General features: G+C 40.9%; 1 protein-coding gene across 3 annotated transcripts in view; it reads right to left on the bottom strand.

The window, feature by feature from the left end:
- Nucleotides 1-23569, bottom strand: part of LOC134350426 (ALK tyrosine kinase receptor-like) — a 1308522-nt gene extending 1284953 nt beyond the window's left edge. For all 3 annotated transcript variants that reach the window (XM_063055604.1, XM_063055603.1, XM_063055605.1), the window contains exon 1: nucleotides 22769-23569. In XM_063055604.1, coding sequence (XP_062911674.1) covers nucleotides 22769-23408 — 640 coding nt within the window. In that variant the 5' untranslated portion in view covers nucleotides 23409-23569. The remainder of the gene's footprint in view (nucleotides 1-22768) is intronic.
- Between the last annotated feature and the right edge of the window lie 468 nt (nucleotides 23570-24037).

Here is a 24037-nt window from a genome sequence, read left to right as displayed (position 1 = left end):
TTCTACCACTCAACACACCAGCGGTAACTTACAATGGGTATAAACCTTTATATCTTAGGGGCTTGAGAGGAAACTGGGCTATCTGGAGGAATGCACACAGTTACAGGTAAGTCATGCAAACTCCATTCAGACAGCACCGAAGGTCAGAATTGAATCAGGGTAACTGGAACTGTAGCAGATCCCATAGATTGACATCTTTGTTCCATAAGAACATAAGGCACAGGAGCATTAGGGCATTCGGCCTATGAAGTCTGCTCTGCTACTGAATCATGCTGCTTTATTTAAGCAACACAAGCAAGGCAAGAGTGCTTAATGCAACAATTATAACTTTTACAGAGAGCACCACTGTTCTCCCGTGCAACCAGCCTCTCCTCCCTCCTCTTATCCAACCTACATTTTTGCATCCTCTCACTGTACTCACACTCAACATCTAAACCCAACCCACAATGCACCACTGAATTGTTCCCATCTGCCCAAAAAGCTTTTGTTTTCCTATTTGTAGGTATGAAATCTTCAGAAAAGCCTCAAACAGGCCTAAGATTGAAGTTCAGCAGGGTTCCTGCTTGAAAAATCCTTCTCTCACCAAACCCTCTCTTCCTGCCGCCCTGTTATAGGGACCCTAATGTCTAGGACTGGACTGGTGTTTGAACTGTGCTTTCAGAATTAACAGTTCTAGTTTAGAATTCAGATACTTAAATAGATTATAAATTTAGAACTAATTTATTCTCTCAAATAATCAAATTCATGAAGATGAAATCTCTTTTACAGTTGCACACACTTATCACTCCTGTGATAGACCATAAGACCATAAGACATAGGAGCAGAATTAGGCCATTCAGCCCATCAAGTCCACTCCACCATTTCATCATGGCTGATCCTGGATCCCACTCAACCCCATACACCTGCCCCCTCGCCATATACCTTGATGCCCCGACCAGTCAGGAATCTATCAAGTTCCACTTTGAATATGCCCACAGACTTGGCCTCCACTGCAGTCCGAGGCAGAGCATTCCAGAGATTCACAACTCTTTAACTAAAAAAAAAATCTTCCTTATCTCTGTTCTAAAAGGTCACCCCTCAATTTTGAGGCTGTGTGCTCCAGTTCTGGATACCCACAACAGAGGAAATATCCTCTGCACATCCACCCGATCGAATCCTTTCAACATTTGGAGGGTTTCAATGAGATCTCCGCACATTCTTCTAAATTCCAGTGAGTACAGGCCCAAAGCTGCCAAATGCTCCACACATGTTAACCCTTTCATTCCCAGAATTATCCTCATGAACCTCCTCTGTACTCTTTCCAATGATAATACATCTTTTCTGAGATAAGGGGCGCAGAACTGTTGACAATACTCCAAGTGCGGCCCAACTGCTGTCTTATAAAATTTCAGCATTATCTCCTTGTTTTTATATTCTATTTGCCTTGAAATAAATGCCAATATTATAACTTGCCTTCTTTACCATAGACTCAGCCTGTGAATTAACCTTCTGGGAATCTTGCACGAGGACTCTTAAGTTCCTCTGCACCTCTGATATTTGAATTTTCTCCCCATTTAGTTAATAGTCCGCACTATTGTTCCTTTTAACAGAACACTGTATTCAATCTGCCATGAGAAAGATTTCACTTGTGCAAGAGATTATAAAATATTTTTTCACTCTGGGATCAGATGTTGGTCTTGTAGTTAACAGAGTAGGTCATCCTGACATCAACAGAGTGATTCTCTTGAGGATCTGAATTGATAGGTTACTTTAGCATTTAATCAGGATGACTCGCATCGATAATGAGCTGTCATCTCTGCAGATCTCCTAAGAGAACTCTTTAAGAATTACGCAGATTTCCGAAAGAAACACACTCTGTCAATGAGACCTGTCTCTGGTTTCATTGAAAAGATTTGAATCTACTGTGGACAAATAATATTCCCCTCCTCATATTTCCATCTATATAGAGGATATGGACAGAAATGATGCCAGGACCGGCTTTTCCTGCAGTAAATGTTTCAATGTCCTGATGAGAGTGTCAGGCTGAGTGCAAGTTAGTACGTCTCCTTTCTCTGCCTTGCACCTGGCCACAGCTCTTTTCAACCACCAATCCCCCAGTAGTTTGTTTCTCAGAGCTGCATTCTGTTTCACCAATCAGAACAGGTCAATGCCTCTTTTCTCATTCCAGGCAAGTGCTCAACTGTTGCTTTCTGTCTTCACAGAGGGCACAAAACGCACGCTGCTCTCACTCAGTGGTAATTGCAAAATAATGTTCCCTGATGCGTGTTGTCTCATTTCACAGTCCAGTCACTTACTTTGCATTGAACACCTGTCTACCCTGCTTCCTCACTCTCTCAGCCCATACACTATATGCTGAAGCTAATATTGACTATCTTTCTCTCTCTCTGAACTTCTTGCTGCTAGATGAAATTACCAACCTTCAAGCCTTCCATTACACTGAGAAGCGGCAGCCCTTGAGGTGGTAGAGGCATCTAGACTGAAAAGTATTGGAAATAGCAAAGCCGGTGCAACAAGGAGCGGAAAGCCATTCTATTGTTTATATTCTTTCTTCAATGCACATTGAAGTCCTTTGTCAAGTTAAAGACCCAGAATATATGACAATTGATGAAACAATGTACTTCTATACATCTGGAAAACAGCCCCCGCAAAGCCTGTCAAGTTCCATGGTGAAAGTTTCCTCTTTCCCCACATCTACTATTGCCTAGCTTTGATTCAGCTTTATCTCTCGCACCCAGCAGCCACTCACGCTGAAGAATTCTCACTGGAAGCTAGGAAATATTTGTATGTTAACCTATTTAAACATTACAGCAATTGCAAAATGAAGATTGAAACAAAGATATATGATTAAAGAAAATAAAAATAAGTTGTTTTTAGAAATGGTTTATGAAGCCCTTATAAACTGCTTGTTTGAAAAATAGCAATTTAGATATATAAGTTCAATTTTATGGGGTTAAGTAGTTTTATTAACAGTAATTAGGATTCAGCACACTATTGAAAACTCACTTAGACCTCATGAAATTAAATGTAACTTCATATAAAATCTGAATTTATGGGAGTTGCAATAATTTCAGCCTGATTATGTTGGAAAAATTACAAATAACGCAATGCCAGCAATTTCACTCTAGAGTCGTACACTGTATATGTGAATGTCCAGATGAAAGACCTTCTGTTGCAAGGAGAAATTATGGTGAACAGCAGAGCGTAAGTCCAGGGAAGCACCATCCTCACTTCAGTCTAGACTGCTAGTAGCCTCACTAACTTTTCTTCCTTTAGTTAATAACCCCACTTTCCTTTCTGCAAATAACCTCACTAACCCTTTCTCTTTTGAGTTTAGACTGAGCCCAACCAGTGAGAAAAATATGGTGTCTTCACACAGATCCGTGATTGAAGACTGAAACAGCAGCACTTCACAGAAGTTTTTATAGTGTGACTGTGCCCAAACAGTGAATGGGATATATTAGAAAGTGTGAATTAAGAAGTGGCAGAGGCAAGCGGTGCGGCCATTGTGTGAGTGGGCCAGTGTTAGAGGGGCTTTGGCTTGGCAAGGTAAGTATCTGGTTAATTTCTTCTTCTTTATTGTTCATTCCTCATCCGTTAAGGTATAGTTATGTAACGCTCAGGTCTATCGGGTCGGTTTTATCTAGGGGAAACCCCGTCTGCCCGCCAAACCGTGTCTCACGGTTGTGTCGTTGCTGTGTAATACCATCTGGTACAAACTCACACATGAAATATCGGGCAGCACACAATGTACAATTTACAGATTACACTGTATAAATCTTATGGAACTATGTAACTAATAGAGATACAATATAAAAAGGAAAGTAAAGGGCACCAGACTTATCAGAGTTCAACTATTTTGTGCACAACAGTTGGAGCTCAATTAATGGGGTCCTCTATCCATCATGCAATCCCTTCCGACCCCCTCGACTCGCCACTTGGGACCAGCCATGGTGGTCGACCACAGCGTTTCCAGCAAGTCCTTCCTCTTCGGGTCTCCTCCCGTAAAGCCCGCCATACCACACGGTTCCCAGCCATATGAGACAGAATATCACCCACAAAAAGAATAACATGGACACTTATTGGTTCGTCCTTCCCTTTATCAATAATATAACCCAAACAAGCAGAGAGAGAGAGAAAACTCCTTACATCGCAGTTATTATTACAGAAAAGCCATTTTTTAAATAACATAACAAAGAAGCCATTTTGTTAGCCTTCGCAGTAACATAAAAGAAGAAACTCCTTACAGTTAGATCAGGGCTGTGTTGTGTTCTTTGTGTAAAATGTGGGAATTCTGAGAGACCCTCAGCCTCCCAGATTACCATATCTGCACCAGGTTCACCAAGCTGCAGCTCCTCAGAGAACTTGTTAAGGAACTGGAGCTGCAGCTCAGTGACCTTTGGGTCATACGGGAGGCTGAGTGAGTGATAGATAGCAGCTACAGGGAGGTAGTCACCCCCAGGTTGCAGGAGGCAGGTAATGGGTGACTCTCAGGAGAAGAAACTTCAGCCAGTAGAGAGTACTCCTGTGGCCATTCCCCTCTATAATAGATATACTGTTTTGGATATTCTTGAGGGGGACAGCCTACCAGGGTAAGTCCCTGGCACAGAGTTTGGCACTGTGGCTCAGAAGAGAAGATAGGTGAAGAAGACTGCAGTAGTGTTAGGAGATTCCATAGTTACAGGAATTGAGAAGGGTTTCTCTGGATGCAATAGAAACACCCACATGGTATGTTGTCTCCCAGGTGCCAGGGTCAGGAACATCTTGGATCACATCCACAGCATTCTAAAGGACAAGGGTCAGCATCCAGAAGCCTTGGTATATATTGACACCCATGACACAGGAAAGAAAGGTGAGAAGGATCTGAAGAGCGATTTTAGGGAGCTAGATAGAAAGCCAAAAAGCAGGACCTCCACAGTAGTAATCTCTGAATTGCTGCCTGTACCATGTGCCAGAGAGGGTAAGGATAGGAGCATTTAACAAATGAATCCATGGCTGAGGAACCAATGCAGGGGGCAGGGGTTCAGATTTCTGTATCATTGGGACATCTTCAGAGGAAGGTACAACCTGCACAAAAGGGTTGGGTCCCACCTGAACCCAAGGGGGCTAATGTCCTTGAAGGCGAGTTTGCTAGAGTAAATGGCCTAAATCTGCTCCTATATCTTATGGTCTTATGGTCTTTTCCCTATCTTCAGTTCCTTTCCAAGATTATTGCCAACCTGGGCTAAATAAAAGCCTTATATTTACATGTCCTTTGATAAAAACACAAGGAGGGGTAATCCAGTCCTTTGAACCTGTTCTGCCATTCATTAAGATTATGGAGATATTTTAGCATCATCCTCATATACTTTGACTCCCTTACTTTGACTGAACTTGCACAGCCATACGAGTTGGGGAGTACTTCATTTTGAGTTAAAAATATTTCCCTCATCTTAGCCTTCAAAAATCCATTTTATTTTTTTTGAATTAGGGGCCATTGGTCCTAGACACCCCAGCCAGGAAAAACTTCTTTCCTCATTTTGCCTTAAAAGTTCTGTTAAGTTTCTTTCCCTATTTTACTGAGATCTCCTCTCATTCTTCTTAATCCTAGAAAGTCACAGTCAACTCAATCTCTTCTCGTACAGTAAACCGGCTATCTCTGGGCTATTCTAGTGAATCTTTGCTACACTCCCTATACAGCAAGTTAATCCTTTCTTAGATAAAGAGACTTGTACACAATACTCTAGTTACAGTCTCACCAAGGCCCCATGCAACTGCAATAAGCCTCTCTCTTCCTGTATTCAAATCCCCTTATAATAAATAAGGGAATTTATTTTTAAAGCTTTTCATAATTTCATGTTTCACACTTAAAGTTTCTGTAATAATGTAGAGGGATAATTTTATTTTTATAGAAAGTTTGGATGAGACACTTCTCTCTACAAAGAGTCTCATCATAAATTCCAGGCCTCCCATGTATCAGCCAGGGAAGTTAGTGGCTTAAAATTAGAAGAAAGCTCTCAGGCTCAGGTCCATATGTGGAAAATGCTCCTAATGTCCTGCTGGGTTAGACTTCCAGGATTTGGTCACGATGATGATGAAAGGATTGTGATGCATTTCTCATTCAGGTTGGCGTGGAACTTGGAGTGAAATCTTCAGGTGTTTATATTTCCACGCACCTGCAGAGGTTGCACGTTTGAGAGAACCATCAGGAACAGACGGTTTCATAAGAGGACACCATTTGGCCCTTTGCATTTATCCTGCTGTTCAATCACATCATTGTTGATCTTTTAATTCTCTAATATTAATCATATATCTATCAAAAAGTTCTGGTTCTCTCTATAGGAGTGATCTACTTTATGGAATTGGCATCACAATAATACGCTTGTTTGTCATCATTGTGACCATCCTCAATGTAGATGTATTTATATCTCTCACTGGACACTCCATGTCTTGGTTCACCCACCTCTATGTCTCTGTCACCTTGTATGGCTGCATAACCCTCACGAAGCTCCTGCTGATACATACTGTACACTGGCCAAAAATCTTTTCTATGGAGTAAGTATACTGATGGCTTTTGTATTGGCAAGGGATGGGTATAGGGACCCTAGCCATATATGGAGACAGAGTGTTATTGTGGATTACAGAGACGTAGAGGAGTTATGGAAATAATGTATAATATTAATGGAAGATCAGAGGAATCTTGGGGTCTAAGTCCATAGGACACTCAAAGCTGCTGCGCAAGTTGACTCTGTGGTTAAGAAGGCATAAAGTGTCTTCATCAATTGTGGAATTGTGTTTAAGGGTCAAGAGGTAATGTTGCAGCTATATAGGACCCTGTTCAGACCCCACTTGGAGTACTGTGCTCATTTCTGGTCACCTCACTATAGGAAGGATGTGGAAACCACAGAAAGTGTGCAGAAGAGATTTACAAAGATGTTGCCTGGATCGGGGAGTATGCCTTAGGAGAATAGGTTGAGTGAACTCGGCCTTTTCTCCTTGGAGTGATGGAGGATGAGAGATGACCTGACAGAGGTGTACAAGATGATGAGAGGCATTAATGGTGTGGATAGTCAGAGGCTTTTTCCCAGGGCTGTGATAGCTAGCATGAGAGGGCACAGTTTTAAGGTGCTTGGAAGTAAGTACAGAGGAGATGTCGGGGTAAGTTTTTTACGCAGAGAGTGGTGAGTACGTGGAATGGGCTGCCAGCGACGGTGGTGGAGGCGGATACAATAGGGTCTTTTAAGAGACTCCTGCATAGGTACATGGAGCCCAGAAAAATAGAGAGCTATGGGTAACCCTAGGTAATTTCTAAGGTAAGAACATATTCAGCACAGCTTTGTGGGCCAAAGGGCCTGTATTGTGCTGAAGTTTTTCTATGTTTCTATACATTTTAATGCTCTTATTAACAAAATAATTATTGATTTTTCTCTTCAATATACTCAGTTAATGAACATTCACAGCTCTCTTTAAGTACAGAAGATTTATTAAGTGATAAATCTTGGGACTGTGAGCCTCTTTCTAGATATTGAGCTAGGGAAAAAATCAAACCTGTCAAATCTTCAGAATTTTCTATGTTTTAAAGAAATCACCTCTCACCCTCCAGAGTATGTTGATCTCACCTGATTTTTTTTCTCAAAGAACAATCTGCCCTTCTCTGGAATCAATCTGGTAACCCTCATGGTAAGTATATCCTTCTTTAGGTATGGAGACAGACCTGTACACAGTATTCCAGCAGCAATCTCAGCAAAGCCCTATGAAACTTCACACAGACTCAAATCTTCTTTCAATAAAGGACAACACAATATTTGTCTTTCTACATTCACAATCTGTTGAAGGCTAGATCAGTGGCATTCAGGACTGGCAATCCAGGAAAGTACAAGAGATCGCGGTATGACCTCCGGAATGTTAATTCGTATGCAAAGTGGCCTAAACTTGTTTCATGGAAGGATGCTTGACAGCCATGATGGGGCTTGGATGCCATCGCCAAAAGAAAACTAAGCAATATAAATGGCAAAGAAGTTTCACTCCCAGATAAGTTAAATCCCTCTTTTGCTTACTTTGAGCAACAGAACATACGGGCACCTTCATGAACCCTCACAGTTCCCAATGATACCGTAATCTCAGTCTCCGAATCTGACAGGAGAGCAGTCATCAGGAGGATGAATCCATGGAGGATATCTGGCCCAAACGGAGTACCTGGCTGAGGACTGAAGACCTGTGATAATAAATTGGCTGGAGTGTTTTTAAATATCTTTAACATCTCGCTCCAGCATTCTGAGGTACCTACCTGCTTCAAGCAGGCATCAGGCACACCGGTATCCAAGAAGAACATGGTAACCTGCCTCAATGACTATCATCCAGTGGCATTTGCATCCACCATGATAAAATGTTTTGTGAGGATGGTGATGAAACATATCAACTCCTGCCTGACGAGTTACTTGGGTCCACTCCAATTTGTCTACCATCACAACAGGTCAACAAGAGAAGCCATTTCATTGGCTCCTTACTCAGATCTGGAATACATGGACCATGAGGATGTATACAAGACTATGCTAAGCATTCAACACTATTATTCCCTTGAAATTCATTTAGCATCCAAGATCTCAGTACATCCCCGTGCAACTGGATCTATGATTTCTTTCTGGCAGACCTCAGTTAGTAAGGATTGGAAACAGTATCTCCTCCACATTCATTCTTTGCACAGATCCTCTATAGAGCTATGTGCTTACCCACCTGCCCCCCACCCCCTGCTCTACTCATTTTATACGTATCATTTTGTGGCTAACTACAGCTCCAATCCATATTGAAATTTGCCGACAACACCACTGTTATTGACCAATTCGAAGGTGGCGATGCGTTGGCACAAGGGAGGAAGATTGAAAATCTAGTTAAGTCATGCAACAACAGCAGTCTTTAACTCAATGTCAGCAAAACTAATGAGGTAATTATCAATTACAAGAAGAAGAAGCTGGAGGTCCATGAGCCAGTGCTCATTAGGGGAATGGAGGTGGAGGGTGTCAGTAGCTTCCTTTGTAGGACTATATCAGAGGATGTGTTCTAAGCCAGCAGGAAGTATCCTCACAAAGAAGGCACAATAGTGACTTTGAGTTCTTAGAAGTTTGTGTAGATTCAGCATGTCACCAAAAACTTTGACAAACTTCTATAGATGCGGAGAGAAAAGTATCGTAGCTTGCTGCACCGCAGCTTGGTATGGAAACACCAATGCCCAGAAACAGAAAATGCTACAGAAAGTGTGGATTCAGCCCAGTCTATCACAGGCAAAACCACATCCACCATGGAATATATTTACATGGAGCACTGCCATCATAAAAGACCCCGCCATCCAGGCCATGCCCTCTTCTCACTACTACCATCTGATATGAGTTACGGAAGCCTTAAGTCCCACACCACTAGGTTCAGGAATAGTTACTTACAATTATCAGACTCCTTTACCAATACGGATAACTTAATTCACCACTAATCTAAACTAATTCTACGATCCACAAATTCAGTTTCAAGGACTCTTTACAATTTATGTTCTCAGTATTATTTGCACAGTTTGGTTTTCATTTACACTCTGCTGTTTGTCAGTCATTGTCTGTTTATGTAAAGATTTTTGTGAAATTCCATTGTATATTTTCCTGTAAATGCCTGCAAGAAGACAATTTTTCATTTTGTAGAGAAATCCTATAAAAGGTAGTGGATTCAGCCCAGTACAACATGGGTAAAACCCTCCCAACCATTGTGCACTCCTACATGAAATGTCACTGTAGAAAAGCAGCATCCATATCAAAGATCCTCACCACGCAGGCCATGATCTTTTCTCGCTGCTGCCATCAGGTAGAAGGTACAAGTGCCTCAGGACTCGCACTACCAGGTTCAAGAACAGTTACTACCCCTCAACTCATTTCACAACTCTTTTATCTTGTTATTTCATGTTTGTTATTTATAGCTATTTATTTATATCTGCATTTGCACAGCTTGTTTTCCACTGATCCTGTTTACGGTTACTGTTCTGTAGATTTGCTAAGAATGCCCACAGAAAAAGAATCTCAGGGTTGTACATGGTGACGTGTATGTACTCTGATAATTGATTTTATTTTAAACTTTGAAATTTCAAGGTAATATATGGTAACATATACAAACAAGAGAAAATCTGCAGATTCTGGAAAGCCAAGCAACACACACAAAGTGCTGGAGGAACTCAGCGGGTCGGGCTGCATCTATGGAAATAAATACAGTCGATGTTTTGGGCCAAAGCCCTTCAGCAGGACTTAAGACATCGACTCTACTTTTTTCCATAGATGCTGCCTAGCCTGCTAAGTTCCTCCAGTATTTTGTGTGTTTTATATGGTAACACATACATACTTTGAAATACATTTATTTTGAACTTTGGACTTAATGCTTGCTGCCCAAACATTTTAACTTTTACAGGATTGTGTATAAGGGGCAAGCAGATTCCTCTAACCGCTTAACTACTCATCATTTACAGAACTCAGCTCATTAGGAGAGATTGTAAAGAGATGTTAAGCTGAAGCCCTGACACTTAGATGGAGGTGAAAGTTGCCAAGGTTAGTATTTGAAGAAGACCAGAGGAGTTATTGCCTTTATAAATAATTATTCCTCATTTAACGTCACTAAAATGAACTGTCCTAAACTTTTGATACTGTTCTTTAGAGGAACTTCCTATGTGTATATGGCTGCTGCAATTAATGTATGTCAACAGTGAATGTACTTCAAAAAAAATTCATTGAATACAAAATGCCTTTGGAATTCTTGAAATTGCAAAAGCATTGTACATACCCAAGGTTTTTCTTTTAGTCATATTCAGTCTGTTCATGTGGATGCTGATAGCTGAACGGTCAAATGTGCTATTGAGCAATACAATCCCAGAATAAATGTCAAATACACATACATATACATACATATTTATATCAGTGTCTATTGTCTTTAAAAAGTATTCACCTCATTGGAACTTTTGATGTTTTATTGTTTTACAACAATGAATCACAGTATATTTAATTTGGATTTTTTGACACTGATCAACAGAGAAAGACTCTTTTGTGTCAAAGTGAAAACAGTTCTCTAAAAAGTGATGTAAATTAATTACAAATGTAAAACACAAAATAATTGATTGCAGAAGTATTCACCTTTCCCCCCTAATAGAACACACCAAATCATCATTGGTGCAGCCAACTGGTTTTAGAAGTCACATGATTAGTTAAATGAAGATCCATTTTTGGAGACCTGTGTGCAGTCAGATTGTTTCAAGTGATTGTAGTATACACCTGTAAGTGGAAGGTCCAACTGCTGGTGAGTCAGTACCCTGGCAAAGCCTACACCAATAAGACAAAAAAACACCAAAAGCAACTCTGTGAAAAAGTTATTGAGAAGCACAAGTCAGGAGATGGATACAAGAAAATTTCCAAGTCACTGAATGCCCCTTGGAGTACATTTAAGTCAATTATCAAAAAAAAATAGAAAAAATATCGCACAGCTGTAAATTTGCAGGTTGTCCTCAAAAACTGAGTGACCACGCAAGAAGGGAACTAGTGAAGGAGGCCACGAAGAGATCCATGACAACTCTGAAAGAGTTACAAGCTTCAGTGACTGAGATGGGAGAGACTGAGATGTTGTGCATACAACAGCTGTTGCCTGGGTGCTTCACCACTCTCAGCTTAATGGGAAAGTGGCAAAGAGAAAGCAACTGTTGGAAAAAAGAACTCACATGAAATCTCAGCTAGAGTTTGCCAGAAGGTTTGTGGGCGACTCTGAAGTCAGCTGGAAAAAGGTTCTTTGGTGTGATGAAACCAAAATTGAGCTTTTTGGCCATCAGACTAAACGCTATGTTTGCATTAGCCAAACACTGCACATCATCAAAAACACACGCCTGGTGGTGGTTGCCTCATGATGTGGGGATGCTTCATTGCAGCAGGTCCTGGAAGGCTTGTGAAGGTAGAGGGTTAAATGAATGCAGCAAAATATAGGGAAACCCTGAAGGAAAACCTGATGTAGTCTGCAAGGGAATTGCAACTTGGGAGAAGACTTGATTTCCAGCAAGACAATGACCCCAAGCATAAAGCCAAAGCTACACAGGAATGGCTTAAAACTGACAAAGTTAATGTCCTGGAGTGGCCAAGTCAGAGTCCAGACTTCAATGCAATTGAGAATATGTGACTGGACTTGGAAAAAGGCTGTTCATTCACAAGCCCATGCAGTCACAGAGCTTGAGCAGCTTAGTAAAGAAGAATGGGGAAAAATTGCATTGTCCAGATGTGCAAAGCTGATAGAGACATGACCACACAGACTAAAGGTGGTAATTGCTGCCAAAGGCATATCTACTAAATACTGACTTGAAAGGGGTGAATACTTTTGCAATCAATTATTTTATATGTGTTTTATATTTGTAATTAATTTAGAGATATGTTCTCACTTTGACATGAAAGAGTATTTTTCCTGCTGATCAGTATCAAAAAAGACAAATTAAATCTACTGTGATTCAATATTGTAAAACAATAGAATATGAAAACTTCCAAGAAAGTGAATACTTTTTATCGGCACCAACATCTATTCACAGCTATGCAGTACTTCGGGCACCAGAATCAAACTGCGTTTTGCTATTCCCCAGTCTTCTCCCCAATTACTTATTAATTCATCATTGCAGAATTTTGTGGTTTTCTTTGCTCGTGGTCTAGAATTGCAGGCCCCAGTCAGTAATGCTAAACAGACAAAGTGGCAAACAAGACAATGTCAGTATCAGCACAGGGTATTCTGCTTCTGAAATTTATTCCACAAAACCCAATAATTTATAAGCATAAATAAGAAATGCTGGCTGTAGTTCACAGCCAATACTCAGGCACGTTGGTGGACAAGCTTGGTGATGCAACTCAGTCACAGCTAGTAGCTGCAGGAGAGCAGAGCAGGATATTGGGATAGAGCACAAAATTGATAACTGGCCAAATGAAATATATTGACTGCATTTTTCAGTACAACAGTCATCAACAAAAGAGATTTCAGTAATCAGTGGATGAAATTGGTATTGTGTAATTGTGCAAAGCAGCAGGAGCTAAATGGGATTTAGTATCTGGCCGAGTGTGGCAGTAATTCATGGTTGCATGTATATGCTGCTTTCAGAGACCAATTTCATTCCCACTAAGTCCTACCTATGTTAAACAAGTCATACTTATCTCAGCAGCTACAGTTGTGCCAAATGCAGGAATCTTTAACATTTTTGCCACTTGCAAGCTGCAGGTCAGTTTGTAGCACTCTTGAGATCCAAGCATAAAATGCTGGCTATCCCTATACTGCAGTCTCGAGGAAGAGCTTTCTTTCAGACTGACTAAGCTGTCTTATGCTGCTTCTCCAAAGAGAAACAGAAAAGTATCTCTGCTGTCCTGACTACAATTTATTTCTCAATCAACATAACTGAAACAAAGAACCTGTTTACAGGAGCATTTTTCATATATAATAACAAGAATACAATTCAAAAATACTTCAACTATAAAGTCATTAGAAATATATTGAAAGTCATATGAAAAGCACAGATAATATAATATTTTGTGTACTTCTTGATCCACTGTGCTACTTTCTGAATGCAGTGACTATTGAATTTGTAATGTGCTCTTTGCTACTGCATGCTAACCCATGCACTTTCTGTGAGCAATGTTCAGACTGCAAAATGCACTTCAAGATGAGATACTTATTTCACAAGCACCAGTAGAGTGTTTTCTGATTTAAAACGATTGTCCCTAATTCAGTTCAAATTCAAAGACTATGTATTGTTCATAGCCAACTCTTCAGGATACAAAAACCATTTTGGTTGATGCCCTGTAAACATTTCTGACCGCTTCAGCTATAACCTAATATTCGTACTTGGCTGTGCAGAATGCAAGGTCAAGTGACAAAATTAAATGATTATGTTGCTTTTCAAATAATGTGGCCAATATTTTAAGCAAATCTTCTGTATTAATTTCAGTGATGATTAAACTAAAACCTCTTGCCAGTTTTCCTATAATTTCTGCACAGTGTTAGATACCACAGGTATTAGTGAAGTACATGCTCAGCTATAATAAATCCTCTCTGTGACCATGAGATGTGAAACGTGCTGGCTGCTAATTAAACATTAGCAGTCCACATGCTACGTACATCTGTAATGTAAGCATGTTCAATTCAGAAGCACCAGTCAGTCCAAAAAATTAAATATTAAACATCAAAATATAGGCTTTTAAAGCTGCTTCTTGATGGCGGAATTTGTGAAGGCAGGGGCAAAAGAGCAAGTTAATGCATGATTAAATATTGAACTAAATAGACTAAGAAAGGCTCGGTTTAATCTCTGATCTATGCTGACACAGCTGAATATAGCAACTGTGTTACAAATAGGCTTGAGAAGGGCAAGTTAATTTAGGGGACTGGGAATGACATTTTTGCCTGCTTGTGGAAGGTGCACGGGTTGGACAGGAGACTTTTGGTCTACTTCAGCATAGAATATCCAGATGGGAAAGGCATTAAATGATGCCCAGAAACTCTACAGCCACATTTCCAAAGCAAATTAGCAGCTTTGTCGAAGGGGCTCCTGTTTCAAAACTAACGGAAACAAATAACTTTAAAACTATGTCTCAAGTGATTTTTCACAACTTAATTTGTGTTATGTGCCTTTGTGGAAGAAAGCACACAAGAAGTTTAAATTAAGATGCATGAATTAGTAGGCCAATGCGTAAGCACACTTGGTGGAAAAGGGTTTGTTTATGCCATCTAGTGGTGCCAAATCCCTTAGTGTGACCTACATTTACAAGTGTCAGGCATCAGCCATCCTGGGCACATTTATTTGTCATGTAGTGAGATCTCCACAAATCATAATGACCAAAAAGTTACTAATAGATAATAGGCCAATGACATAATGCACAAGTTTTCTTGTCTACATGATTAAGTAGCTATAATATAAGTATTTTTCAAAACTGCTGTACAAAGAAAGGGATTATGTCAAATGCAATTAGTGAAGATAATGGAGGAGCTTGCAAATGACCAAGTAATGGCTGGTTTCTGGTCAGAAGTACATCTACAAATATTTATCAAATTAAATATCATCCCTTCACATTAACATTCCACTTGTACGCCAGGCCAATGGCCCATCTAATGGACAGATATTCATACGACTGGCAGTGAGCAATTTCACAATGTGCACTCCTATGGAGTATCAGCTGAGGGAGGAGAGGAATTTCTTCACCTTGTTAGGTTAGGTCCTACCGGGCCAGATTTTACTAACCTCTGGTCAGCAATTCTATAATAGAGAACTATGCAACCACCTTCCTTTGGGTCAGCTTGTCACTAACTTCCGTGGCTCCACATTGAAACCTACAGAGCGGACCTCCCACACTATCATAGTAAGCTCCAGTGTACTGAGATGAGGGACATTTTGCTTCCAGCCCCTCAGCTTTCTGTCGCCATGCTTACTAGAGTACAGCCTGACCTTAATTAAAGCTTTCAGTGTAATAAAATATTATTTTTTGATTTTCTTTCATTTACCTTCATCTTAATGCTTTCAATTAAACTTGCATGTTAAGGTAATTCTATTATTTTAGTTTTCTTCATAGGTGTATTTATATTAATTATTTAAATCCGTGATCTGTTTAAAGGCCTCATGATGACCCAGAGGTACGTCCTCAAGATCCTTGCCTGAGGCCTAATTACTGCCAGCATTATAATGTGGCTGTCAATTCCCAATCTTTGGGTCAATCGACTCTACAGAATCATAAAAGGAGATGACTTCCAGGGAAAAAGCTTTGGGGACTGGATCACGAACAATCTGCCTTATTACATTCCAACTGAGAATAAAACCTTTGATGATAATTCCTGTAGCTTTTATTAATCAGGCAAATCATTTGAAAGTGTTATACATAGCTCAATATTCTCTTTCCATTCCTGTACAATGGTAAGAATGTTCTGTAAGTTAAAACATACTCTGTTTAGCAGTTTCTTTAAAGTGAAATTCTCATCCCCAGACCTATTAGACTGAAGTTAGAATCACAGTATTCTGCCAGCTCCAATTGCAAGCGTATTCTGTCTTTCTGATTTGTGCTAAATAGAATGCTTTTCTCTTTTGCCTTCAATGGATCTACAGTATGAGTTATTAGCCATCTATGTTTAATTTATGTCCTTCTGGTGAATAGTTCTAATGCAGTGCACCAGTGCTGCTGCTGCTGCTGCACCTGTGCATACATGCACTTGTGACTACGACTAAAAACTTAACCTTTGACTTTCTCTAATAGCTTTGCCATTCTAATGTCCTGGACTCAACATTAATATTCCGTCTTACCTTCCATGACTACAGACCTGTAGCTGGACAAATCATGTCAGCACTCCTTCTTAAAGTACTAAACACAGAATGACTTGTACTTGGAAGACAACTTCAAAACCAATTCTTGTTTGGAAATTCAGAAAAGTTAAGGTTTTAATCTACCACCTTACTGAGACAATGAGCAGCCTGTCCTGTAACTGAATATATATGCGCATTTATTTATTTGCATACTCTCCCAACATTAGGAGTATGCAATTCATGACAAAGAATGCACACATAGATCTTAACATTTTACACGTAGTTCAAGCAAGGTCATTCTTTATTTCAGAGTTTCACTATTTATTTGCCGTACTCCGTTATATGGGGCATAATTCTCTGCACTTTGGAATTTTATACAGGATCCTTGCAAGATACTGTTGTAGGAATAAACGATATTGCATCAAGCAGGAATGAGATTTAAAAGTCTGATTAATTCTAATTGCCAGTTCATTATTCTTCTGAAGCCACCAGGAGAAATGCCAATGCTGCAAAAATGACCGTGCTTCTATAAAAGCTTCCTCAGCTGCAGTAAGTCCACAAGCTAAGACCAGGATAAAGGTTGTGCCAGTAAGTCATATCATCATTACACAACCATTTATTTCTTCATGCCATCATAGTGTTTGTGGTTTCCAACAGTGAAAACACTACAGAAATTATTTATTGGCTGTCAGGATCTACTGTGACTGTTGAAGTTGTCTTATAAATGCAGGGGCTTTTGTTTCCTTTTCATAACTATAGCCCAAGGCATATTTAGGTAAGTGTGGGAACCACTTCAACATTTACACATTGCCCAGCTCCTGATGATCCATGCATGTATTTTCACCGAAATTAATATAGTTAATTATGCAAAGATGCACACAATGACAGCCAATATTAGCAGCTCCATTTATTGCTGCACTGACTGAATGTTCAATCTGGAAACCTCCAAACAGAGATCAGAGGTGTACAGAACTAAACGAGGACTGCAATGCACAATTAATTATTCCTTGTTGCATTCCATCCTCATATCATATACATTTCTCCACCACATCATTGGACACGTCGGACTGCTGCAAACCTCTTCCTAAGCTCTCAGAGCTTATACACATTCCCAGGCATTCGTAATTTCAGCAGGCATGTGACCCAAATCACTTTTAAAATAGTGGTTGTCAGTAGCCTGCTTACGCAATAGCAAATGTCACAAGATAACATAAAGCAAATTGTCTCCAGATGTTAGAAGTGCCTCCAGCTCCGGTTTGAAAGCATCCCACAGACAGCAGCTTATTGCCAAGGTAACCTTGAGAACGAATGGCTGTGCAGTCTTTGCCCTACTATGAAGCTGGACAAGAAGGTAACTATTGTTAGTGCAGCTCTAACATCCCACTCTCTTGCCTACTCAGATTCTGGTAGGATAATAGCTCTCTGATACTTAGCATAACCCAGGAGCTATTCTCTCGCTCTCATCATCCATATTTCAAAGTTTCTTTTTTATGTCATCTGCTCAAACTCCCCATCATACTGTCTCCTAATAGTCCACCTACCAATACCCATATGTCTGGGAACAAATTAGTTCATGCAGAAGCCTCAATTATTGACTCACTCTAAGCTTCTCCCTCCAAACTGCAGCAACTTTTAAAATGCCTTAGGAAACTCAAACACTTGTAGAATCACAGCAACATAAATAATTCAACAGCTAACCGTCAATTAGCTGTTGATTCATTTAAATATGTCTGATGAGAAAATCTTCTGCTGCTGCATCCTTACTAAGCTTTGTAAAGCTGGAGAAGGTAGAAAGATGGGATATGGTGGTTAAATGGAAACACTGGGATTCATAATGGCAATGGGCATGAATGCAGCATTACCAATAGACTGACATTGTATAATGACCTGTCTATCTGTATACTCTGTGTACGACTGATAGGTTTTAGCTGTGCTCATAGTAACATCCTTAAAAGTAAGGTGCAGGACATGGCTCAAACACAAAGTCTGCATGTGCACTGAGTACAGTATGGGAACTAATCTATCATTTAAACAAGCAAGGAATGCACACCTTTGAGGCATGTCTTGCAGTTGGCATTTGTGCTCAAAGCAATTAATGTTCAAAACTGTCTACCTTTAACAATAATCAATGGCATCGGGGCCTGATATCTGCTAAAAAGACATATTTATGAATCAGAGTCCAAGGAGAGTAAAGCATCATCATTACTATGCTCACAAATGCCAGTGGGATTGTAAAATTCTGGGAAAGGATGACATGTTGGGCATCATCTGTAGAAAAGAGTAATTAGCCTTAAGGGATACCATAATGCTTTGAATACTGACGTTCTTTTTATCCCTCTTTCTGATGTTGTGTGCTTCCACTATTTTCCTTATTCAGAGACCTTCTTTATACACAAATTAGTTCTTTGCTTTCCCTAATCAATGTAGAGAGAAGCAAGAAGCATCCATAATGCCACAAAACAGCAGATATGGCTCATTGAGTAGGCAGAAGTGGTGGACAATGTAGCACGTTTAAATGAGAGGCACAATTCACTGTTAATCCATGAACGTAGGAACATATTTTGTAAGATGTTACATTTCCCTTTTTGTTTAACTTTAGTAACCTTTATGTCTCTTGCATTGTTCTTGATATCTGTATCAGTACTTTGGCAAACCTGCATAAAACATCGTAATGTTTTGACAATTGATTCAATATAATGCCGATCTTAAAACTAAATATCCAACCTTATGCCTATGAGAATCCCTTACTCCTTACATGTGGTGCATTCTCAAGTGACCATTGACAGTAGTGAAGTAGAACAGAAACTCATGCAGCATAAAATGTTGCCCTACAGCCTGTTGTGCCTGTGCTGTTTCTGAAAGAACTACCACCGTCATCTCATTCAAGATGAAGGGAGAACAATGTTGCTTCAACAGGACAACATTAACAATCCCTTTTAAGCGAGCAGGTAACTATCATCCTTGAGGACTGTTCACCCCCTATAAATCTCTCATTTGGCAAAGGGTTCAGATACTACAAGAGAAGATCAGTTGAAATTTATGGTGATCACAGTGAAAAGGAAAGTTTTGACTGTTTGCCCCTACACTGGGGTGAATGAAGCTATGAAAGAAATTACCAGATAAACATATGAAGAAGAGAGTTTAAATCATCCTGCTAGAAAGTGTCTGAAGAGCAGGCAGTCAGGTGGGGTGAATTGTAACAAAGAGATAACATGTTGAGACTGTAGACACATACGTGCCTGAAAATGAAAATCTTGCCAGATGAAAGGTACTGTTGGGCAGGATCCATTATTTACACTGTGGTCTCAATACTGACAACGCATATAATTTATGCTCAGCAAAAATGATGTTGCTTACACTGGGGAACAGTATCAGTAACTCCCTTTCATTTTAATTTGTTTAGCTCAATGTTTTTTTTAAATCATTCAATGTGAAATCCAACAGTCATTCCCTCATATTCCTGCTTTCCTTTACACAGATGTTTCATTCCTCATTCTTTTATGCATCCATTAAGTTACATTTTCACATATCGATATATAGTGTAGATGGGCTTTAAACAATCATTACCTTTCAACAAACTTGTATTCAGAAAGCAGAAAGATAAAATTTAATTCTCTTTCACCTGATCTCAATTCTTGTCATTTTCTTTCATCTCCAGTGTTTTTTTTCATCTGACACTGAACAACATGTCTCTAAGACAGTTTAAGTCATATTTATTTTTTAACCTGCATCTCTGCATTTGTTTATATATTCTTCATATCCTCTTTTGCTTTTCTGTTTATTCTTCAATCTATGTCTATTATTCATTCTCTTCCCTGGAGTGTTCCTTATTCTATTCATGCATATCTCACTCACTCTCAAAATCTTTATCATTTCACCTTCTTTTAATTTTATGCACGATTTCATTCCTTTGCATATTCTTTATTGTTTCTTTTCCCAACTCCTGAACACATTTTCAGTCCAGAATTTCCTTGTCTAGTTTACTCTACTGCTCTCTTAGACTCTCTTCATATCTTCCACTATCACTGTGTCTTTTCCCTCCTGCTTTGCTTACCGTATAACATTTTTGCATTCACTTTAACATTTCTCACAATTGCTTCCTGTATTGTTCTCTCTTACTTCCTCTGTTAGGTGGCTAAATACCCTGGAGTTTCAACTATTAGTCATCTTCTGTTGCAACGCGAAATGGGTGGAACTCTGCCCAATTTCCACTGCCATTTTATTTCCAGTAGTAAAGACAATAGTTATGGATCTATCTACACCAAAAAAATCTGCGATGCGATATACTTGTACGCATTTCTATTCTTTAGGCACATGTCTCAATTATCCCCAGGTTTACCAGGGAAGTAGTTGTTATAGTCACTGATTTAAGTAGCAAATAGCTTTAGTCTTTCAATATATTTGATTGCTCTTTATTCACTTGTATTGGTACTTTGGTTTTCTGAAACCTTTATGTTAATTATTTATAATAAACTATTACCAGCAGTCCATCTGGCAAGCTATTGACACTCAAGTGACAACTGGCATGTGTAGAAGAGAAAGAAGATTGACTGAGAAATACTCAGCATTTCAAGCTGCCCAACTGGTATTGCATCCATCGGAAGGGTATTCACAAACCAGCACAAGTAGATGGAATGGAAAGTGGCAGATCAGACTCAGAGGCAGCACCCTGAAAATTGAATGGGTGGTTAACCCCAATATTGGGTGCTGGTTCAGGGCAACCCAACTATACATTGGAAGTAAGGTGACTGGCAAGCAGTGAACTGGATTTGGTACCAATCTTAACCTGTAGGCCCTGGTACCATTACCTGCTATTCCCTGGCTGAAGTAGTCTTCACAGGATCTAAACTAGATGCAAAGTCAGGGCACTTTCAGCACGCCCACTTCCAGTTATCAAGCTACCTTTAGCTAGCAATTGACAATAATTGTATAAAATAAACAGAGACAGTTCTGGAGATAGTCATCTGCTTGGACTGCACCTCTAGAAAGAGAAACAGGGCTAAAAGTTTGGGTGATTGATCATTCAACTGATTCTCTCTCCACAGACGTCCTCTCTTCTTTCCAGCATTTTTTTTACTTCAGATTTCAAGCATCTGCAATTTGTTCATGAGTTTTGAGTTAAAATTGACAGTTTGGGCCTGAAGCAGAGCTCTCCGCCTCCATGCATGCCACACTGCCAAGTCTGATGCAGTGGAGTAACACCACTCCTGACAGCTGCGAGGCTGCTCCATCACTTCCTCCGCATTCAGGCTTGAACCCCAAGAACCCTTTCCCTTCCTTTTTGTTTATCCCTTCCTTCACCTACATAGCTTTCCAGGCCTTCAGAATTTGCCACCTAATATTATGACAATCTCTTTAATTTCCTGCATCTCTTTAAATTTTACTTGATACAAAATGTTTCATTTCCACCTCTTATGTACTCCCCACGCACATCCAGATTTGCACCTAAAGGAATGATGTTGAGCTGAAAATTATGTGTGAACATACTCTCCAATTTAAACCTGTCTAAACCCATCAGTACTCTTTCTGGGGTTTAAACTACAACACCAATTTTATTCCTTTTTTTCTGTAAATACTCTGTACCTCTTCTTTCCCACCTTTCCCATCTATGTGGCAACATTCAGGCTGGGTGTTCAGTGGAGGGAAACTAAACCACTAGAAGAACTTAAAAGGGTCAACGAGTATCTCTGGAGGCGTGAGGTCTACTGTGCCCACTAAGAACCTGACAGACACCCGGAACACTTCTAATTCATTCCCTGGATTTCTTATCTCATCTGGACCAGATGCAAATCCGGTTCTACCCACAGACCGATTTCAATCAGTATTAGTCAGGGGAGAGCTATATCTTCTGATGCATCTGTTCCTTTCTGATGAGCCGAATGGATCAAAATTTCTCCCTTTTTCTGGGTGAGTTCCGGCAACAATTCGGATTGCATTTCCTCAGATCTTGGGCTGCCTTTGATTCGGCAAAGATCTCTAAAAACAAGTCAGAGGGGCCACCAACAGTGCGCGTAAGAAGCGCCAGATACACCTTCAACCCCTTCCTTTCGTGTACCGATTGCATCCCCACGCTCCACTCTGGCCGGGCGCAAGGGTTAACGACGAGGCTCGTTGATTCGGGCGGGCAAATAGATGCACCACCGTCCACCAGACGCGTGGGATGATCAGCATTTTGAACCCTCCCACCATCTTTCCCGAGACTCATTTGGCTGTGGACCTGACTTTCATTTTTCTGTACTTCCCATCTGTCACTCAGCGTGAATTTCAATATTTCATTCTCCCTCTCTCTCTCTCTCACACACACACACACACACTGCTTTCATTCATTCCTGCACATTTGCTCTTCTCTTTCCCCGTGTGCACCTTATTCCTGTATCAGTCTCCCGCTTCCCTCTTCCACACACACACAACACACACTCTGTCTAACTTTGTCACACACTTGTTTTACCTTCCTCGCGTCCTTATTTACAATTCCCTCACCTGCAAAGGAGACCCGAAGCCAAACTCGCGGCTCGGAGCCTCTGATGGCGGCTGAGATGATCTCCTCTCTCCTGGGGTAACTGGCTACCGCTTTCCTCTCCGGCATGAGTCTGATCCTCAGCCTACCCTCGGTCGAGACGGACCAGCGCAGGAAGACTTCCGTCAAGTTGTATACCATCAGGGTAGAAGCAGGGTCGCGCCCGCAGCGGACGGTGTCTGCCCAACCCACCTCCAGCACCACCTGGTTGGGCTGCTTCTTCGACCTCCGCTTGGACAGTGGCGAGGGAGGGGGTGAGGGCGAGTCCGGGACGCTGTCACCCCAGGCTCGGGGGTATCCCTCCAGGGAAGACCTCAGCGCCTCGCAGTCCAGTTCCAGGCGGCAGTCGGCGCTCCTCGCCCTGCCGAAGAACTGTAACAGGTAGTTGCGGAAGAAGGGCGAGAAGGTGAAGTCCACTGCCAGCCCCTTGCGCTTGAGACGCGAGCTGTAGGTCTGTCCAACCTTGGCCGCTTTGCTCTGCGGGCGCCCCTCCGCCGCTCTGGCCGGTCCTCCACGGCGCTGCTGCCGCTGGCGCTCCGGGGAAGTGGGCTGGAATCCGGAGGAGAGGAGCAAGAGACCGAGCAGGAAAGCCGCGCTCCTCATTATTCCATATGGTTGAGAAGGGAAAATGGGAGAGGTGTGTGGATGGACCCACGGGGGAACTCTGGCAGAAGCGAGGATTTAAATTGATTCTGCCCCCCCCCCCCCAATAATGCAAAGTAAATCTTCCTTGCGGTTGATATCAAAGCTTTGATTGTCGGCCGCGTCTCTCGCGAACTGCGCTTATCATTAATTCCTTGTCCGTGTCAGCTTCAGCAGATACAGATAGATGTTGCCGCTCAAAATATACTCTTCCCGTTTAGAATCTGCTTGCCTCTTCCTTCGGTTAGAAGTTACGTTAAAGCTCTCTTCTCTCTGCACTGTTCCTTCAGTTGGAAATGGATTTAAGGTCGCGTTTGTCGGCTCTTCAGTCCTTGCCCTGTGTAGAGTGCTGCGATGCCCTCTCCGTTGCTTCTGTACTCTTCCTCTTCCTCTGTGTGTATGTGTAGACGTGAGTGTGCAAAATATCACAAGAGAGTGTATCAGGTTTGCTTTACTGCATGCTTCAAGCACTCGGGAAGAAATAAATAAAATCCCCCTCTTGTCTTTTTTACTCTGCCCGTAACGTCAGCGCCTCCCCAAAGACATACAGATAGACACACACACACACAGTGAGTCAGATACTCTATAAC

The sequence above is a fragment of the Mobula hypostoma genome, chromosome 8 (genome assembly GCF_963921235.1).
Source record: "Mobula hypostoma chromosome 8, sMobHyp1.1, whole genome shotgun sequence".
In the NCBI taxonomy this organism is placed as follows: Eukaryota; Metazoa; Chordata; class Chondrichthyes; order Myliobatiformes; family Myliobatidae; genus Mobula; species Mobula hypostoma.
The sequence above is the reverse complement of the archived record's forward strand: the minus strand, read 5'-3'. Positions and strand labels throughout refer to the sequence as shown.